Source organism: Myotis nattereri (assembly GCF_964212035.1).
Source record: "Myotis nattereri genome assembly, chromosome: 7".
NCBI classification, from domain to species: domain Eukaryota; kingdom Metazoa; phylum Chordata; class Mammalia; order Chiroptera; family Vespertilionidae; genus Myotis; species Myotis nattereri.
Window position 1 is genome coordinate 54,832,292 of NC_138082.1, and position 20,203 is coordinate 54,852,494.

General features: G+C 40.2%; 1 protein-coding gene across 7 annotated transcripts in view; it reads left to right on the top strand.

Annotated features, from left to right (window-relative positions):
• Nucleotides 1-699: 699 nt before the first annotated feature.
• RBMS1 (RNA binding motif single stranded interacting protein 1) overlaps nucleotides 700-20,203 on the top strand; it is a gene marked incomplete at its 5' end in the record, with an annotated part of 228,193 nt that continues 208,689 nt past the window's right edge. For 3 of the 7 annotated variants that reach the window (XM_081095884.1, XM_081095891.1, XM_081095888.1), the window contains one exon: nucleotides 863-1,208. In XM_081095884.1, the coding sequence (XP_080952010.1) occupies nucleotides 1,134-1,208 (75 nt within the window). Of the gene's footprint in view, nucleotides 1,209-20,203 lie in introns of all 7 variants that reach the window. The other 4 variants (XM_081095893.1, XM_081095882.1, XM_081095881.1 and 1 more) reach the window with 4 other exon arrangements.

Genomic DNA, 20,203 nt, shown 5'->3' on the forward strand with positions numbered 1-20,203 from the left:
GGCAGCATTAGAAAGAGGCAGAGAAAAGCTGATGTCTATATTGTGTCCTCTAATAGTAACATTCTGCCTCTTAGCGGTATCCCCCCTTTAGAAGGATCCGTCTATTTGTTGTGAGTGTGTGTGTGTGTGTGTGTGTGTGTGTGTGTGTGTGTGCAAGCTTTGCCTCCCCTTGTGCAGAGGGCATAACATCACCTCTCACATCTGGGAAAACCAAACCGAAGGACACTAACCTTCCCAAGGTCACCTAGAAAAGCAGTGTTGTGGCCTGGGGCGGGGGGAAGGGGTGCACAGAACCCAGGTGTCCCGACTCCAGCCTTGTGGTTGGGCACGAAATCATTTTTCCTTCCCTTGTGAAAATAAAGAAATCATTGGGCGGAGGGAAGTGAGAGATAAATCAGATTTCCTGCTCTTTCCTCTTACCTCCCTTCCCCCTTACGAAGCTAAAAACTCGTGAGAGCAAACGAGGTGTCCACTCTACAGTTCTTAAGCAGGGTCCCCCAATTCCACCTCCACCCCGACACAAAGCCATCTGGGCTCCCGGGGTTTCTGCGCGCCCAATCGCCGAGCCTGGGAGGGTCTGGGAGGTGAGGAGTGGTTTAAACTCAGCCCTCACCTCCCGCGGGTCCCGGCTTCCAGGCGCCCAAGCCCCGCCCCCGCCCGCCCTTCCCCCACGGCCTCCGCACGCCAGCCCCTCTCCCCTCTCCTAATCGGGCGCACCCACCCCAGATGCCGCCTGGCACGGATCGCAGCCACCTCCGCCGCACTTTCCACTTGTATTGATCACCTCCCAGCCCCGCTCAGCCGGCTCGCCCGTGCCGAGCGGCCAGCGCGCCAGCCCTTGGCAGCGCCGGAGCAGTCGGGATCCCGGAGGCAACTCCTTGGGAGCGCCCGGTCCGGGGTGCCCTCTGCGTCCTGCAGTGTCTTTCTACCTGGGAGGAGGAGAAGGAGGAGGAAGAGAAAGAGGAGCAGGAGGAGGAGAGGAGAGAAAGAGGAGGACCTCTCGTCCGGGCTGGGAGGTGGAGCAGCGGCAGCCGCCGCCGCCGCCGCCGCCGGAAAGGGAGAGGCAGGAGAGATCGAGACTTGGAAACCCCAAAGTGCCCGCGACCCTGCACGGCAGGCTCCCTTCCAGCTTCATGGGCAAAGTGTGGAAACAGCAGATGTACCCTCAGTACGCCACCTACTACTACCCCCAGTATCTTCAGGCGAAGGTAAAGGAGCGCCGGGGTGGGGGTGCCGGGGGCGCGCGGCTCGGGCCCGGGAGGGGCGCGCGCTCGGCCCCGCGGGCGGCGGAGTTGATGGAAGGTTGCTAACTATAGCGCCGGCCTGGGCAGAGCCGGGCGGCGCGCTGGGCGGCGGCTCCGGGGGAGCGGAGTGCGGGATCGAGTTACAGAAAGCCGCGGGGGGAGAGACTAGACAGGAAAGAGCCGCCAGCTCCTTCCTGGCCCGGAGGAGGGAGGGTCGCGGGGCCGAGCGGCGCCCCTAGCCGAGCCCCTTGCCGAGCCTCTCGCCGAGCTTGGCCGCGGTGCTGCCGACGCCTAGAGCCCGCGGCGGGACCCGCCGGCTGCGCGGCTTTTCGATCCCCTCTGCTCGGCCCCGCCCTGCGATCAGTAACTCTTGGCTTCCCTTGGAGTGCCACGGAGCCCCCCGCTTCCTGGAGACGCCCCTTAGTCTCCCGCGCGCGCGAGCGATTTCTGGGGCTTGAGCCTCGCGCGCGGGGGGGATGTGGGGGGGGGGGGACGGGAGGGGGCGCGACGGGACGTTTACCTCCCGTCTCCGGCCCTGAGCGCCCGCCCCTCGCCTTGATCTTTGTGCGGTGTGGCACTTCACCTGGTTACTGATTTCCACTTTTACGCTGGTGTTTTGGGTAGGAAAGTGGCCAAAGTCCACACAGCGTTCATTGATGTCCCTTTTAATCTTCCCTGTAGCTTTTGCTTAGGAGGGACAATGGGCAGATTTCAGGGCAGAGAAAGAACTGACTTTATATTTAGTTTAGAAAAATACTACCTGTGTGTTTACCACAGATCGATTTCCAATGGTGCTTTCTCAAAAGTGGCCTTGGCATATTCTTAGGTAACACAGCTGATGATGTGTAGCCCTGCACATTGCTACTGGCTTTCTAGGGACCCTGGGTACTTGGTTAATAACCTTACCTTAATTTTACAATAATTGGATGCCCCCTGAACTTATTATATATATATTCCATGAGGAGTGAGATTTCACTGCTTTGGAAGCTTCTCCCACAGTTTGGGAAGGTGGAAGTTGGATGCACCAGCCTTCTACAGCAGTTAGCATCTCCTGTCAGGACTCCAGGAGCCCTCTAGATCACAAAAGAATCAAATGTGGATGCAGTGGCTGAAGTTTCTTTGGGAGCTTGTAATCACGACCTGCTTGCTGCAGAGGGCATTTCTGGCCTGGTGCAAAGAATCCCTGATTCAACCTCGATAAGCTTTTCTTTCTTACAGTGCGGGTGGCCCATGTTGTGCACTTACAACAGTATTTGTCCAAAAGGACACTTGTCAGCATAGAGACCCAACATTTCCTAGCCCTCAAGGGCCTCCTTCTCACTCCCCCCAATTCTTCTATTACTTTGGGTCACCAGAAAGCAGCGAGATGGTAGCAGTAGGATATCCATTATTCATTTCTGTGTGGTCCCCATAAATTTGTTTTCAGGGGCCGGAGGGAGATGCATGTTTTTTTGTGAGCTACATTGTAAAGATAAGTTGCTCAAAGAAATGTTGAGGTGTAATCAATGCACTACCTTTTAGATAGCATATATGTTTAATGCACTTGTTTAAATTATGCAGCATTGGGTGGCTAAAGGACAGCCCAGTCAACACTTAACTATATGAATAATAAATACATACACTCAGGTAAAGAAAAAAGGCCTTGTTTCTACAGGCACATTCACCTTAGTAATTTTTATGTACCATTAGTAAGTTAGAAACCAAGTGCATAGCATTTAATATAGCTAATGCAATACCATTTGGCTCTTTTTGCCCCGTAAATAATTGAAGAGAGAGACAAACGGCAAGAGCCTGCTCTGGTAATTAGGGTCGGATCCCAGAAAGCTTTAGGGCCCATTTTCTGAAAGTGTGCTTCCTGCATAAAGCATTTAATATTGATTTGTGTTACAGTAAATGACATTCTCAAAACATATCTTGCGGTTGCTACTATGAAATCTGAAATCCTATTACTCTGAGTCTCTTTGTTTCCGGGGAAGGACATATATACTCACTTGACCTATATAACATGGTATTAAAATTTGATAATTAAAATATAAATTCCCTATTGTAAAGTATCTTGGTTATCTCAGAAAGGGGCATCTCCTAAAATGTAAAGTGACTAGTTGCAGATTTTAGATAATCACATTTCGGGGCACATAGTCCTCTTTTTTTCTCCCTTACATATCTGCTGGTAACATGGTAGTATAAGTCATTTTTTTAAAAAAGAGAGAGATTTCTTTTGATTTTTACTTTTAAAACAAGTGTTGCCTAATCTACCTAAAGAGTTAATAAACTCACTTGGAATCTGTTGTCTACAGTGATGATCCTTGCCTGTGTGTGCGTTTTAACCTTCCTGAAATATGGGCTAGAAAACATCACTGTTTAAAGTACAGTGATATGTTTACTAGTCAGAGTTGTTTTGAAACTTCTGTTTGGAAGCTATATCAAAAACTGAGGAATGGCACGGTCATTTACACAGTGGTATTTGACAAAAACATTGATCAAGAGATGGATGTGATTGTTCCAAACTGAGGAAGAATAAACGGATGGGATTTCTTTTCATCCGAAGAAATAGATACCAATTAACATGGCCCTTGAAAAAGAGTTTTGTTACCATCCTTTTAAAAGTTCACATATGTCAAATTATGTTTCTTGTGTTAATCATGCAATCAGAGTCTATTCTGGAAAATTTATTTAGTAATTTTCCCCCATAAAAAACCTATTGGTTACTTGTACATTTTATTAGCAACAAGCAAAAAAAAAAAATCTATGGAGCTGTATGACAGTGTGTGACCATATTGGTATACTTTGCTCTTTGACAGAAAGAGGAACTCATTAGAAAATAATGCAGCTGCATTAAACATAAAGTACATTTGAGGAGGCTTTGGAAGGGCAGGACATGGGTGGAAATGAGATTGTGAAATTTTCATAATACCTTAGGGTAGAGCAACACAGATTTCAAACAACCTGATTTTACATGTGTGTTGTGATTTTTGCCTCTCTGTCAGGATGGTCTTATCACAGCAGGTGCTCTTTGTCACCTGACACACTCATTCTAGGATGTAGTTTGATATTCCTCCTTATATAAGCACATCTTGTTCTAAAGGATTTTCTGAATTATATTAAATGACATATGCTAGGTTATGAAAAATTAAATTTGGTATCTACTTTGAAGCTCCACAGGTAATTCAATGTATTTTTCTAAAGATGTGTATTACACATTTTTATACAATGGATGTATTAATTTCACTTACTGTAAAAGCAACCCTTCAATCACAGTCTGCTTATTTCAAATATATTACAACTTACCTTTTTGACATGCATGCATGCAAATATTTATGGGGATTGACGCACTTATTCTGTCTTTTGAAGAAAGGGAAGTACAAAATCTTATTTATTTGATTAGCTACTTTTTGTGCCAGCTAAAAGCAATTTGACAAATTTTGTGATCTTTATTTATAGTTATCAAAATGTTTCTATAAAATATATCATAATGAAAGCTTGGTTTTTAAGTTTTATGTATACAACAGTATTGTTTTTCTATGCTAAAGAAATGTTTGTTTCTAAAACAAAAGTTTGTTTTAGAGCCATTTGGTATAAGTGTATGGTAAAGAACATACCTGAACTGAGATTTAAAATCTGGAAAATAATAAGTAATATAATTTGGGATTCTATTAATGAAGGCTACTAGAACAAAACAGTTTTTCTGAGTTGAATTTCTGAGTGAATTAACATTTTGCTGAATTCCTTAACTTATATGTGGTTATAGCCAAATGAATATTGTATCAATTTGTTTCTCCAGGAATTTGGGGTCATAATTTGATACATAGAACTACTGAGCATTTTAAGGTGGGTTGGAGGTAGAGAAGTAGGATCTTAAAACTTGGAGGGCTTTGTGTCTTAGGAAGTAACCACATTTCTGAGGTGAATAAAGTTTGCTTAAATGTATCAATACAGTAATGTCATATTTTACCCAATGAATACACCTTATCTCCTTAAGTGAGCGGGGCATTGTGGCTATCTGGAAGTGGTATTGGAAGAATTAAGGTCATGGAAATGTTAAAATGAAGATGCATTATAATGCAGTATTATAGCACCCTTCCCCTTGGATAGCTATTGCTTTTGAATTTCCCATAATGCATATCATTTCTTTATATTTTGGGAACCAAATTGTAAGCTACTAGAAGGGAACAGGAAAAGATAAGTGAAGCTAAGTAGGAAAGTATTCAATCACGTAGTACCAGTATAACTAAATATACCTTACATATTTGGCAATCTTGGCTTTGAATTTAAATTCAGATATGGGCAATTTCCATGTATTACACTTTGAAGAAAAAAAAATTAAAATTTTACTGATTTATTGCTCAGACTTTGTATTTTGCTTACTGATTTATTGGAACTGTAAAATTACCCCAGCATACTTAATGAGTACAGAAATTTTAAGTTATGGGTCTTTTAACTAAAGACAAAGGGATTTTTTTTTCTTTTCCTTTGACTCAGGAGGGAGTTGCCAGGAAAGAAAATTTTTTTCCCCTCTCTATATCTGCTTAACGACTAAAAATCTTGTGAGGAATATCTAGAATGAAAGTATAAGGGCTTAGTAAAAATGACATGGACACTTAAATATCGTTCATTTTTTTAAAAGATGAGAAATTTCATGTCTAGTTTGTTTGATATTGGATAATCAGTTCACAAAAGTTTATTTTTCCCAAGCATGGTCTTGCAATTCCTTTGTTAGTCTCTCTTCAAAGGGTATCTACACCTCCGTAGTTGCTTGCTTCATTCACAGAACAGTAGGTGCTAAATAAATGCTTGTTAGTAACTGTTATTATTCAGAATAAGTACCTGCAAAATTTTTCTAGACTAGCAAAATAATCATAGTCCAAAATCTACAAGTATAATAAATCCATCCTAATTTTTTAATGAAATCTCAATATGGTTAGATTTGTGTTTTATTTTGTTCCTATAATAAAACTTCCAAATGTTTTATGAATCGAGTACGATCCCTAAAATGAATCACATAGCAATTGGTCAATGCTTCATTTATGGAATCAAAAGTGCCTTTTTATTCTATCTTTATTAAAAAGTAAGGTGTCAGAGAAAAATCTCATAGTGTTATATTGAGTGTGGGAAATGTTACATATGATGAATTGGTGACAGCCTATCTTTGCCTTCTCTCACTGACTCCAACCAACACAATCCAAACTTTTCCCCCGCTTAATTTTCAAGAAAAGCCCCATTTTCCAGGATATTTCAGACTTGGTCAAAACAAAACAAACATTTATTCATTTAATGGATAATAACGAAACTATAAACTATCCTTGAGGTGTTCAGAATTATAGTTATCTCTCAGTCACTGAGTTGCATAACCCTAAACGTGACATTCAGCCTTCTAGCTTTTTAAGATAGGACTAGTGGGAACATGTCAAGGTGCTCTTTTATTCAGCCTATTTTAAAGAAAATGTAGTGTGATATTCCAGTGGTTTAAATGCAGGGTCATAGTATTTGGTATAAAATCAAACCATATAGCCTGGGCCAGTATCTCTCAGTGGTTAGAGAGTCCTCCCACAGACCACAAGGTCAAGGGCATGTACCTGGGTTGCAGGTTCTGTCCCCGCCCTGGTAGGGCCCTGGCGAGCGGCAACCCGTCGATATGTCTCTCACACATTGTCTCTCACACATCTATGTTTCTCTCTCATGACCCTGCCCATTCCATTCCCTCTAAAAATCACTGGGAAGAATATCCTCAGGTGAGGATTAACAAAAAAAGAAAAACATAAAAAAATAAAAAAAAAATCAATCCACATAGTATTCAAGATTGAACTTTGGGCTTGGGGATTTCATGGAATAAATTTAAATGTTCTGGCTTCTGCTGTTCATTTTAGTGAATAAATAATAAACCTGGTGGCACTTGGCTGTGCCTCCTATGAGGCAGCACTTGGATGATAATAGATGTTTACCACTAGTTTGGTCAGATGCTGCACAGCAAAACGTCTTAGAAGCCATGTGTGAACACACGCAAATTTGAGCTCATACACAAATTCAATAACAAAACTAAACATTCCTTAACCAGGTCGACATGCGGGGAAAAGTGTAAAGGAGATGATGACAGCTAAGCCAAGAACAAACTGAACATGTCTCCCATAACCAAATTCCTTATTTTTGCTTGGTGCATCTAGTCTCCTTAACATAATTATATGAATATTTTAATTTTCCAGACAAGCACTGGAAAATAAGTGTGTCACAGATGATGAGAAAGAGACAAAAAGGAGAGGGTGAAGATAAACATCCTAGACCTCCTAGGGGAGAAAATGTATAAAAGTGAACATTGTCCTTCTCCATACATTGTTTTTTGGCTAATTCTTAAATGAATGCATTTGTCATTTTAGAGGATGGAGAACAGCCTTCTGGATGATGAATATGAAACCCAGATTCTAAAAGAGAGTTTAGATGCTAATATGAACAGCTAACTTGCTTATATATCTGGTACTGTAAGCACAAAATTCGATGTCCGGTGGATGCTCTCCTACATTGGCTGTAACATTTGTATTCTGGAATTAGGTTAAGTTGTAAGCTGATAGCTTGTTGGAAAATGGCTGAGGTTCACGGAGAGCTAAAATACTAATCGATCATATTTCCTGAGTGACCCCAGAGCACAATTCTCTGCACTTGCTGTTGGGAAAGGGGAGGGAGTATAGTATCTGGCCCCTGCTCTCCAACATCTCACCATCTGCCAGGGAAGACAGAATAGGCACAATCAGAAATAAGCAAAGAATATTTACAAAATAGTTCACCCAAGGGTCTTAGTGACAGAGAAGACACTGAGATTCATATGTGGGATTAAAAATAGTGGCATGCATTTTGTGAGGAAAAAGTAAAGTGCTAATTAAAGCTACAGTAAACCTGTGACTTTTAGAAAAAGGTTGTGCTTTAGATTAATGAATGAAAAATTTTTGAATTGATAATCAGCATTGTTTTGTATTTATTCTGCTTCATAATCCTCTTTATGAGTATTTAGAATTTTAAAGAGTAACATTTTTAGTACTTTATGTTAACTTCCTCCTTGAGATTTTCATACTTAATTGCCTTATTTTACATTATTATTTTTTCATTTTTTAAATTTAATATATCTTTATTGATTTTAGAGAGGGAGAGATAGAAACATCAATGATGGGAGAGAATTATTGATTGGCTGCCTCCTGCACACCCCTACCGGGGATGGAGCCTCGAACCTGGGCACGTACCCCTGACCAGAATAGAATAGGGGACCCTTCAGTCCGCAGGCTGATGCTCTAGCCACTGAGCCAAACCAGCCAGGGCTATTTTTCCAGTTTTATGCTTATAAATACGCATAGGCCAACTTATTAGGGTTGTGACAGTCTGAGAATGTAATCTTAAATGAAGACATAATGGTTATCCAGAAATGTTACTTTTGTTTTTTTAAAACCACTTTGAAATGATGTTGTTTTTTTTCTCTTAATTTGTTAGACTTGTTCATGGCAAAGGGGAAAAAGTTTAGAGTTTTTGTTATGTTGTACACATTGATAATGTGTCTAATGTGAGCTGGGGTTTCATTAGGAAATAACAGATTTTTTGTTATTCCTCATGTTGCGTGGACATGCTAGGAGCTATTCATTCTCTTTATTTGGTCATCGTCTAGCTTTAATTGTTTTAAACTGAGCGGCTGTTCCCCGCTGCAAGTGGAACGCAGTCCTGCAGGAGTCATCTGGCCTCTGTCTGGCCTCAGTGTGGGACATGGAACCCCTCCCTCTGGCTGCTCATTGAATGCATGCTATTGGGCTGCTGGGTCCCAGGTGAAGAGTGGGTTCAGGGAAAGGTTTGTATAACAAAATTAGATCATTTTGGAGGTCTCAAGAATATGTTTTACTGCTCTTGAAGGAAAAATGCATCATACTCCATTTCTGCAAGTGTGTGAGCCCATTTTACATGATACCAGTTTTCTTTATTTAATAAATTAAAAATGTAACCATTAGAATGGAAGATTTGGATATATCATGGAATATTATGCTCTTAACTTGAGAGTCTTAGGGAAAACCAAAGTTGCCATAATGAATTTTAGATTAAATTTGCATTTATCTTTAACTCTTCAAATGACACTATACTATTTTCCCTGTTTAACACATTTTATTTTTTTATGTTTTTTTATATTTATATTAATCTTCACTCGAGGATATTTTTCATTGATCTTTTAGAGAGAGTGGAAGAGAGAGGGAAGGACAGAGAGAAATATCAATATGAGAGAAACACATTGATTGGTTGCTTCCTGCATGCGCTCTGACCAGGACCCAGGCCAGGGAGGAGCCTGCAACCAAGGTACGGGCTCTTGATTGGAATTCAATCCCGGGACCCTTTGGTCCACAGGCCGAAGCTCTATCCACTGAGCCAAACCAGCTAGGGCTAAACACGGTGATTTTGAGAATTGCAATTGGAAGTCTGTTTCTACTACTGGAGAACCTCTAAACCTTTTTACCTGTATAATAACAAGGACATATTTTCATAGTTTATAAAATAAAGTCTCAGATAAAATGTTTGTTTATAAGAAAAAGTAAACCTTCCAAGAAATTTGTAATACCTTTGTCTTCTCAATAGCAATTTGGATTTATCACCAACAGTCTTTTGACTAATGCAAACATTTATAAAAAGAAAACATTGCCAGTTTTTATTTTCAGGTCATTAACTGAAATACTCCCAAGAGCCTCTCTGCCTCTACCCCCCCCCCCCCCAAAGCATAGCTTTGATTAATTTCATTGTTTTAAAAATGGAAGTCTTAGGAAAAAGGTTCCTAATCTCAGTCTCTTTGTAGGTTTCATTCCACTTGATCACTTGAATACTTTTATTAAACAACAATAACAACACAGAAAGATTTGGCTACCAGAGAAAGTATTAGAGCAAAATTACTAAAGCTGGACAGATGGTATTTTTCTGGGGCTCTATATGACTTGTTTAAGGGTCAGGCATACCTTATTTTACAAGTGAGTTGTGTTTCCAACAGGTGTGATTCCAAAAAGTTCACTTGTCAGTTATTTAGAACTTGAAATTCATTTCCTATATTTCATTTATAAGAGCCTGCAAAGTGTTTCTTTCCTCTCTCCCTTTTCCTCTCTCCCCTCACTCCTTCCTTCTTCTCCCTTCTCCCAACTCGTACTCTCGATTACTCTTCCTGCACACTAAGAATAGTGCCACTCTGGGCTTACATCCACAGGTGTAGGTGCCAATGATGGGTCTGCCAGGACAGTTGTCACATATAAACTACTCATACTGCCATTAGCCTGAATTAGGGACCAAGTGTGCCTGACTTACTTTGCTAAAGAACTCTTTCTACCTCTTAATGCTACAGTTTATGATTGAGAATTTCCTAACAACAGTTGCCTCTTTGAATTTGATTTTCTTTCTGATTCTTTATCCAATTTTATGTGGAAATTTTAAATAAAAATATTATTGATTAATCTACAAGTGTGTTAAAGAAGCGCAGGCGTGATGTAATACTTTGAATAAAAGAGAACATAATTGGCATAATAGAAAGTATTTTGATGATAAATGTATGTATCTAATGAGATTGGAATGTAAATAGGGCATTGTGAAATGGTAAGACATTTCCATTTTTTCTTCACCCATACTTTCACAGTATTATAACCACTTTTTCTGTTTCTTGAATATTTCACAAAACTATTTTTTATCTAAAAATAATCACAAAAGTATTGTGTGTTTTTAATTTGTAAAAGACTAAAAAAATGTTTCTTGGTCATGTCCCTTAGATTTAAATTTTAATAGCAGAAATATTAAATGTTGATTGTTTGCTGAAGAATAGATTATAACGTAATATATAAACAGGATTTAAAATGATAGTGGGTTATTATCCAGTGTTCTTTTCTACCCCTGCGTCTCTACCACAAAATTCAGATTCATGTTTCAGCAGGACAGGATGTTCTCCAGTGCACATCCTTTGAGCCTTCAAAATTTGATTTGACTGTGTGGTCTGAGGAGAGCTTGTTCAGATAAGTACATTGTGATAGTAATCTGTGTCTGGGCCCTAATGAACATCTGCTTTCTAGGGCGCCACTGCAGTACCTTTCTTTGTTTCTTTTTCCTTTGCCTTTTTTATTTAAATCTTGTTTAAACCCTGCAAATAGGGTTGCTTTTCAATATGCAAATGATCCTATCTCCCTTTTTTGGGGGGGGGAGGGCAGGGGGCGGAAAGCCAGATATTTAAAATAGGAATGGGTTGGGAATTTAAAAGGAGTCTACAGGAAGCAAGCCCACAGCTATAGTTCTACTATTGATAACTCAGACATTATACTAAAATCATCTAGTTAAGGTCGTGTAGTTGGAACTACCTGGCCAATTTAATTAAATTCAACACACTGAGCAGGCATTGTATTAGGCCCTGGAAAGTGCAATATGTAAATAAGACGTGCTTTGTGCCATCATGGAGCACAATGGAATATTTTTATTGACTTGTATCTTTGTTTAAAATTTTTATTGAGGTGGAACACACACACAGTACAGCGCACACATTTTAAATAAGTGGGTATACTCATATAATGGCCATCCAGGTCCTTCTATAACATTTCCAGCAACCAGAAAACACCATCCTGCCCCTTCTCAGTTTGTGCTCCCTGAAAATAACCATCAGTCTTACTTTTAGCTTTGTAGATTGATTTCGCCTATTCATAAAAAGGAAATCCTATACTATACCTCCTTTTGTGTCTGGCCTCTTTAGTGCATCATTATTGGTTTGATTCATCTGTGTTGTTAGGTGCAGCAGATGTTGGTTCTTTTTGTAAATGCTATGTAGTATTCCATCACAGAATAGACCACAATTTACTTCTCTATTAATGGGTATTTGGATTTTTAAAAATTTTGACTGTAATGTGTAAGATTGCTATAATTATTTGTGTTTATATCATTTGGTATGCGCACTTACTCATAGTAGAGGAACTAGTAGGTCATGGATCTGGTATGATATGTGTATGTTCAGCTTTGGTAGATATTACCAGATATTACCAGGCAGAGCATGAGGAATCTAATTGCTCTACAAGTCACTCACACCTGGTATTGTCAGTCCTTTTAAGTGTAGGCTTCTGTTGGGCAGTAGCTCTTAATGTATTTCTCTAATGACTAATGATGTTGAGCACTTTTTCTTATATTTGTTGGCCAAATGGCTATTCTCTGTTGTGAAGTGCCTAAATAACAGCTTTATTGACTATAATTCACATAACTTACAGGTTAACCTTTTGTTCACTTTTTATATTGGATTTTTTTTTATTGATTTATAGGTTTTCAAATGTAGTCTGGATACAAATTCTTCATCAGATACATGTATCAGAATATCTTCTTCCAATTTTCAATTTTTCCCTTCACTGTCTAATTAGTGTCTTTTAATGAATAGAGGCTCTTAATTTTACTGAAGTACAGTATACCCATCTTTTATGACCATTACTTTTTGTATCTGTTTTAAGAAACCTTTACTTACTTTAAGGTCATGAAGATATATCCTTATATTTTCCTAATCTTTTACATTTAGGTCTGCCATCCATTTCTAATTAATTTTTGTGTTTGGTGTGGATAGAGTCATGGTTTGTCCTCCCCTCCCCCAATATGAATATCTAATAGATCCAGCACCATTTATTGAAAAGACATTTTCATTTTCTCCTTTGAATTTCAGTGTCATCTTTGTTGTAAATCAGGCGGCAACATTTAGGTCTTTCTTTTTCTGGACTCTTAGTTTTGTTCTGTATGTAGTATCTTTGTGTCAACACTACATGGTCTGAATTTCTGTAGCAGTAAATGAAGTGTATATTCTTCCAAGTAGTCTTCACTATTCTAGGACTTTCGCATTTCTTTGTAAATCTTAAAATCAGTTTATCAATTTTCATTAAAAAACTGATAGAATTATTATTGGAATGGCATTAAATCCATATATCAATTTTGGGAGAATCAATATTATCCAAACTAAGTATATATCTCTTATTTATTTATGACTTTACCACTCTTAAGTAATTCATAATAAAACACATGGATAATTATTATTGTTTTAAGTGCTCATTTCTTAAATATATCCAATAATTGCTTCAAGATCTGTAGTGTGATAATTGGCATAGACTCTGTTAAGAAAATAATTCTTTTTTTTAAATTAAATCTTTATTGTTCAGATTATTACAGTTGTCCCTCTTTTTCCCCCCCATAGCTCCCTGCCACCTGGTTCCCCCCCCGCCGTCCCTCCCTCCCCCCCACTGTCCTCATCCATAGGTGCATGATTGTTGTCCAGTCTCTTCCCGCATCCCCCACACCCCTATCCCCCCCAAGAATAGTCAGTCCACTCCCTTTCTATGCCCCTGATTCTATTTTAATCACCAGTTCATTCTGTTCATCAGATTATTCACTTGATTTTTAGATTCACTTGTTGATAGATGTGTATTTGTTGTTCATAATTTGTATCTTTACCTTCTTCTTCTTCCTCTTCTTAAATGATACCTTTCAGCATTTCATCTAATACTGGTTTGGTGGTGATGAACTCCTTTAGCTTTTTCTTATCTGTGAAGCTCTTTATCTGACCTTCAATTCTGAATGATAGCTTTGCTGGATAAAGTAATCTTGGTTGTAGGTTCTTGGTATTCATCACTTTGAATATTTCTTGCCACTCCCTTCTGGCCTGCAAAGTTTCTGTTGAGAAATCAGCTGACAGTCGTATGGGTGCTCCCTTGTAGGTAACTGAGTTTCTTTCTCTTGCTGCTTTTAAGATTCTCTCTTTGTCTTTTGCTCTTGGCATTTTAATTATGATGTGTCTTGGTGTGGTCCTCTTTGGATTCCTTTTGTTTGGGGTTCTCTGCGCTTCCTGGACTTGTAAGTTTATTTCTTTCACCAGGTAGGGGAAGTTTTCTGTCATTATTTCTTCAAATAGGTTTTCAATACCTTGCTCTCTCTCTTCTGGCATCCCTATAATTTGGATGTTGGTACGCTTGGAGCTGTCCCAGAGGCTCCTTACACTATCTTCATATTTTTGGGTTCTTTTTTCATTTTGCTTTTCCGGTTGGGTGTTTTTTGCTTCTTTGTATTTCAAATCTTTGACTTGATTCTTGGGATCCTCTAGTCTGCTGTTGGAACTCTGCATAATATCCTTTATTTCAGTCAGTGTATGCTTTATTTATAGTTGGTCCTTTTTCAAGCCTCGAGGGTCTCACTAGATTTCTTGAGGATCTCACTACATTTATCGGCGGTCTCACCAGAGTTTTTGAGGGTCTTACTAAATTTGTCGGCGGTTTCTAGAAAGTTCTTGAAAAACCTTAAAAGTGTGGTTTTGAACTCTATATCCAGTAGTTTGCTTTCCTCCATTTCTGTCATTTGTGACCTGTTTCTTTGTCTCCGCATTTTTTATGCTTCCCTGTGTTTGATAGAGTGGCTTTCTGTGCTAGGTGCCCTATAGGGCCCAGTGGCTCAGCCTCCCCACTTACCTGAGGTGGACACTCTTGGTGCACCCCTTTGTGGGCTTTGTGCACAGTCTTGTTGTAGTTAAGCCTTGATTGTTGTAGGTATCATTGTGAGGAATTGACCTCCAGGCCAATTGGCTGTGAGAGTCAGCTGTGTCTGCAGTGGGAGAACTTCTGTGCTGAAGACACCCTTATGGGACAAGACTTGCTTCAGTGGGGCTTTGGTGCTCACTGAATCTGCTCCCTGAGTGTGTCCCTTATGGATCTGAGGAGTTGTAATCTGGATGGTCCCACTCTGACCACTGGGTACACTGGCTCTTGGATCTAAGGAGGTGCTAATTTAGCCTCTGCCTGAGGCTACCCAACAGGAGCTATGAAGAGATCTGCAGATTCCCCTTTCTTGTTTGGGGTTTGGAGGTGCTCTGATGAGGCCCAGCTGTGAAGCAATGCAAGCTGCTGTGGGGCCTTGGGCCTTCTCTTGGAAGTTCTGGGTGTGTCTGGCCCAGTTGCAGTTTGTTAGGTAATTTTCAGATTGCAAAGGGCCAGGGCATTCATATGCAAAAGCCTCTGTCACAGCTTGGGTGGGGCGGGGTCTCAGGGTATCAACAGGGAGGAGCAAGCAGCTATGGCTGATCTTCAGCCCTGCCCTAAGGGGCCCCGTGTCTCAGTGTCCCAGTAATTGCTGCAAGCACCTCCGAGAGAAAGCCGCCCTCGAGTTCCAAGTTCTGCCCACTTCCAGACCATTCAGTCTCTCCCTGCACGAGTCCGGGTCCCCAGAGACTTCCGGGAACCGTAGTTCAGAGCAGTCGGGGGCTTGTGACCCCCTCCCGATTCAAAAAGACAGCCGCGTCCTCAGTTGCCAGCCTTGCCCGTGTGCCTCCGCAGCTCCCCTGAGTCTCAGTGTGCTTTTCTCTTTCCTTCTAGTTGTAGAATTTCCACTCAGCCAGCCTTCCTGTAGTTCTGGATGATGTCCGTTTTGTCTTTTAGTTGTATTTTTGAATTTGTTGTGGGAGGCAGAAATTTCTGGTATTTACCTATGCCGCCATCTTGGTTTCTCTCCTCAAGAAAATAATTCTTTAGAGGAGGGAAAGAGACTATTTATTATCAGAGATAATTTTTTTTTTTTTTTGAAAAGTAGCTTACTAACTAAAATTTACCCTTTTAAAACAGATGGCATTCTTTTTGGTTTTACTTGAATGCATCTCAAAATATGACTGATTCTCCTTTATACTCTTTATTCTCCTTTTGAGGCTTTATTTGATGTTGTGACATCTCATCACCCTGTCTTATATATTTACAAACATACTAGTAAACTGAAAATTAGTTGTATTTGGGGAGCTTTCTGGCATCCCTTGTGATTTTTTCAATATGCCCTGGGTATTGTGAAAAAACAAAGCCTGGGAATGCTGCGTAGATACAGACTTCTAAGCAATAGAACATGCTGCTTTATGGGCTTCAGCTCCTTCAAACTTTTTCTTAGATGTTCTAAAAATCGTATATATACAGTGTGTGTGTGTGTGTATGTGTGTGTGTGTATTTCATGCTTTCAGTTTTTAAAGCTTTGATTATTGCTGTATTCAGCCAGCCAAACACAACTACATAGAACTTTCAAAGCTTATTAGTTCTGGCTGGGTTAGCTTAGGTTGAGCAGGAGGTTGAATAGATGACTTCTGAAGTTCCTTTTAACTCTACATTTTAGGATTCTGGGAATTTATAACATCCAAGAATCACAGAATGTTAGAACTTGAAGGAACTTTAAGATAATCTGGTTCAAGCTACTCATTTTACAGATGAGGAAAGCTATCCAAAGTGAGGAAACCAGAGTCAAGCTCTAGAGAAGCAGAGAGCTGGGAGGAGTGGTAGGAGGGCCAGAAATTAAAAGGGTGGAGGCCTGACCTCACACAGCTAGTCAGCACAGTGACCTGGAGAGGAGGAAAGAAGGGAGGCCACACACAGCTTTAGCAGTCATTCCAGGAAATTTATCTCAGAGGTTGGACTGGGGTGGAAATGGGGCCAGCGTCACCAGCTGGTGTCGTCAGGAATCAGTAGTGGTTATTCTATGTGAGCTCACCCCAGCACAGGTAGGGCTGGCCAGACATCTGCATTTCCTTCCACAACTAGGCACTTCTGGTTTGCCAGAATAGTGTTCAGAGCTGTCTGATTTGTTCTAATGTTCCTAACTTTTCAGATTATAGTTGGGCCCTGCTCATCCTCCATGGCTTCCAATCTGTCCATGGTCTTGTTCTTCTTCTGGATCCTTCCTTTACCACATTCTTAAGGTTCTTGTTTTTATAGCCCTGGGTCTGGGGCCAAAACCCTCTCATATTTTTTAGCATGTCTGGATCTTTCCCACACTGGCTGGATAGACTCCAGACTACTTCATTCCTGCTAACTTTATCCTGCCATCACCACCTGCTGAAACCTGTTAGAGACTCTCTGATTAAACACCTTTTTGTTTGTTGAAGCCATCCTCTCGCTCACCACTCAGATGGGAACCATCTTCTTCTGATGCCAAGCACTCCATGCTAGTCTCTAGTATCTCTTGTTTTTTCATGAGACATTTATTTTTTTTTTTTTTTTTTTTTTTCCTTTTTCCAATGACATTTTATAGTTCCCCTCTAAATGTCACTTACGTTGTAATCATTTTTTTTTTTTTTATTGCTTAAAGTATTACAAAGGGTATTACATATGTGTCCATTTTATCACCCCGCCCTAGACAGTCCCCCAGCCTCCCCTATCCCCCAGTGTCTTATGTCCATTGGTTATGCTTATATGCATGCATACAAGTCCTTTAGTTGATCTCTTACCCCCCTACCTCCTGCCCCCCAACCCTCCCCGGCCTTCCCGCTGCAGTTTGACAATCTGTTTGAGGCAGCTCTGCCTCTGTATCTATTATTGTTCAAAAGTTTATAATGGTCTCTATTATCCATGAATGAGTGAGATCATGTGGTATTTTTCCTTCATTGACTGGCTTATTTCACTTAGCATAATGGTCTCCATTTCCATCCATGACGTTGCAAACGGTAAGAGTTCCTTCCTTTTTAGAGCAGCATAGTATTCCATCGTGTAGATGTACCACAGTTTTCTAATCCATTCATCTACTGATGGGCACTTAGGCTGTTTCCAGATCTTAGCTATGGTGAATTGTGCTGCTATGAACATAGGGGTGCATATATCCTTTCTGATTGGTGTTTCTGGTTTCTTGGGATATATTTCTAGAAGTGGGATCACAGGGTCAAATGGGAGTTCCATTTTCATTTTTTTAAGGAAACGCCATACTGTCTTCCATAGTGGCTGCACCAGTCTGCATTCCCACCAGCAGTGCACAAGTGTTCCTTTTTCTCCACATCCTCTCCAGCACTTGTCGTTTGTTGATTTGTTGATGATAGCCAGTCTGACAGGTGTGAGATGGTACCTCATTGTTGTTTTGATTTGCATCTCTCGGATGATTAGTGACTTTGAGCATGTTTTCATATGTCTCTTGGCTTTCTGAATGTCCTCTTTTGAAAGGTGTCTATTTAGGTCCTTTGCCCATTTTTTGATTGGATTGTTTATCTTCCTTTTGTTAAGTTGTATGAGTTCCCTATAAATTTTGGAGATTAGGCCCTTATCCGATATGACATTGGCAAATATGTTTTCCCACACAGTGGGTTTTCTCGTTGTTTTGTTGATGGTTTCTTTTGCTGTGCAGAAGCTTTTTATTTTGATGTAGTCCCATTTGTTCATTTTCTCTTTAGTTTCAAGTGCCCTAGGAGCTGTATCAGTGAAGAAATTGCTTCGGCATATGTCTGAGATTTTGTTGCCTTTGGATTCTTCTAGAATTTTTATGGTTTCCTGTCGTACATTTAAGTCCTTTATCCATTTTGAGTTTATTTTTGTGTATGGTGTAAGTTGGTGGTCTAGTTTCATTTTCTTGCATATATCTGTCCAATTTTCCCAACACCATTTATTGAAGAGACTATCTTGGCTCCATTGAATGTTCTTGCCTCCTTTGTCAAATATTAATTGAGCATACTGGTTCGGGCCGATTTCTGGGCTCTCTATTCTATTCCATTGATCTATATGCCTATTCTTGTGCCAGTACCAGGCAGTTTTGAGAACGGTGGCTTTGTAATACAGCTTGATATCTGGTATTGAGATCCCACCTACTTTGTTCTTTTTCAGGATTGCTGCAGCTATTCGGGGTCTTTTTTTATTCCAGATGAATTTTTGGAGAGTTCGTTCTAGATCTCTGAAGTATGCCGTTGGTATTTTAATGGGAAGTGCGTTGAATTTATAGATTGCTTTGGGTAGTATGGACATTTTAATGATGTTGATTCTACCAATCCACGAACACGGTATGTTCTTCCATCTGTTTATGTCTTCCTCTATCTCTTTTTTCAACGTCCTGTAGTTTTCTGAGTAGAGGTCTTTTACCTCTTTAGTTAAGTTTATTCCTAGGTAGCTTAATTTTTTTGGTGCGATGGTAAACGGGATTGTTTTTATAATCTCTCTTTCTGAAAGTTCACTATAAGTGTATAGAAATGCCTCAGATTTCTTGGGGTTAATTTTGTATCCTGCTACATTGCCAAATTCGTGTATTAAGTCTAGTAGCTTTTTGATGGAGTCTCTAGGGTTTTGTATGTATAATATCATGTCATCTGCAAATAAGGACAGTTTTACTTCCTCTTTTCCAATTTGGATGCCTTTTATTTCTTCTTCTTGCCGAATTGCAATGGCTAACACTTCCAGTACTATGTTGAACAGGAGTGGTGAGAGGGGGCATCCCTGTCTTGTTCCTGTTCTTAGGGGAAATGGTGTTAGTTTTTGTCCATTGAGTATGATGTTGGCTGTGGGCCTGTCATATATGGCTTTTATTATGTTGAGGTATGATCCATCTACTCCCACCTTGCTGAGAGTTTTTATCAAAAATGGGTGTTGAATTTTGTCAAATGCTTTTTCTGCATCAATTGATATGACCATGTGGTTTTTTTCTTTCAGTTTGTTTATGTGATGTATCACGTTTATTGATTTGCGGATATTGTACCATCCTTGCATCCCTGGGATAAATCCTACTTGGTCATGGTGTATGATCTTTCTGATGTACTGCTGGATCCGATTTGCTAAGATTTTGTTGAGGATTTTGGCATCTATGTTCATGAGGGATATTGGCCTGTAATTCTCTTTCATTGTGTTGTCTTTACCTGGTTTTGGTATTAGGGTGATGCTGGCTTCATAGAATGAGCTTGGAAGTGTTCCTTCCTCTTGAATTTTTTTTAGTAGTCTGAGGAGGATAGGTTTTAGTTCTTCCTTGAATGTTTGGTAAAACTCCCCTGTGAAGCCGTCTGGTCCTGGGCTTTTGTTTGATGGAAGCTTTTTGATGACTGCTTCAATTTCTTCCATAGTTATTGGCCTGTTGAGATTTTTAGATTCTTCCTGATTGAGTTTTGGAGTGTTGTATTTTTCTAGGAATTTGTCCATTTCCTCCAGGTTGTCTAGTTTGTTGGAGTAGAGCTGAGCATAGTATTTTTTAACAATCATTTGTATTTCTGT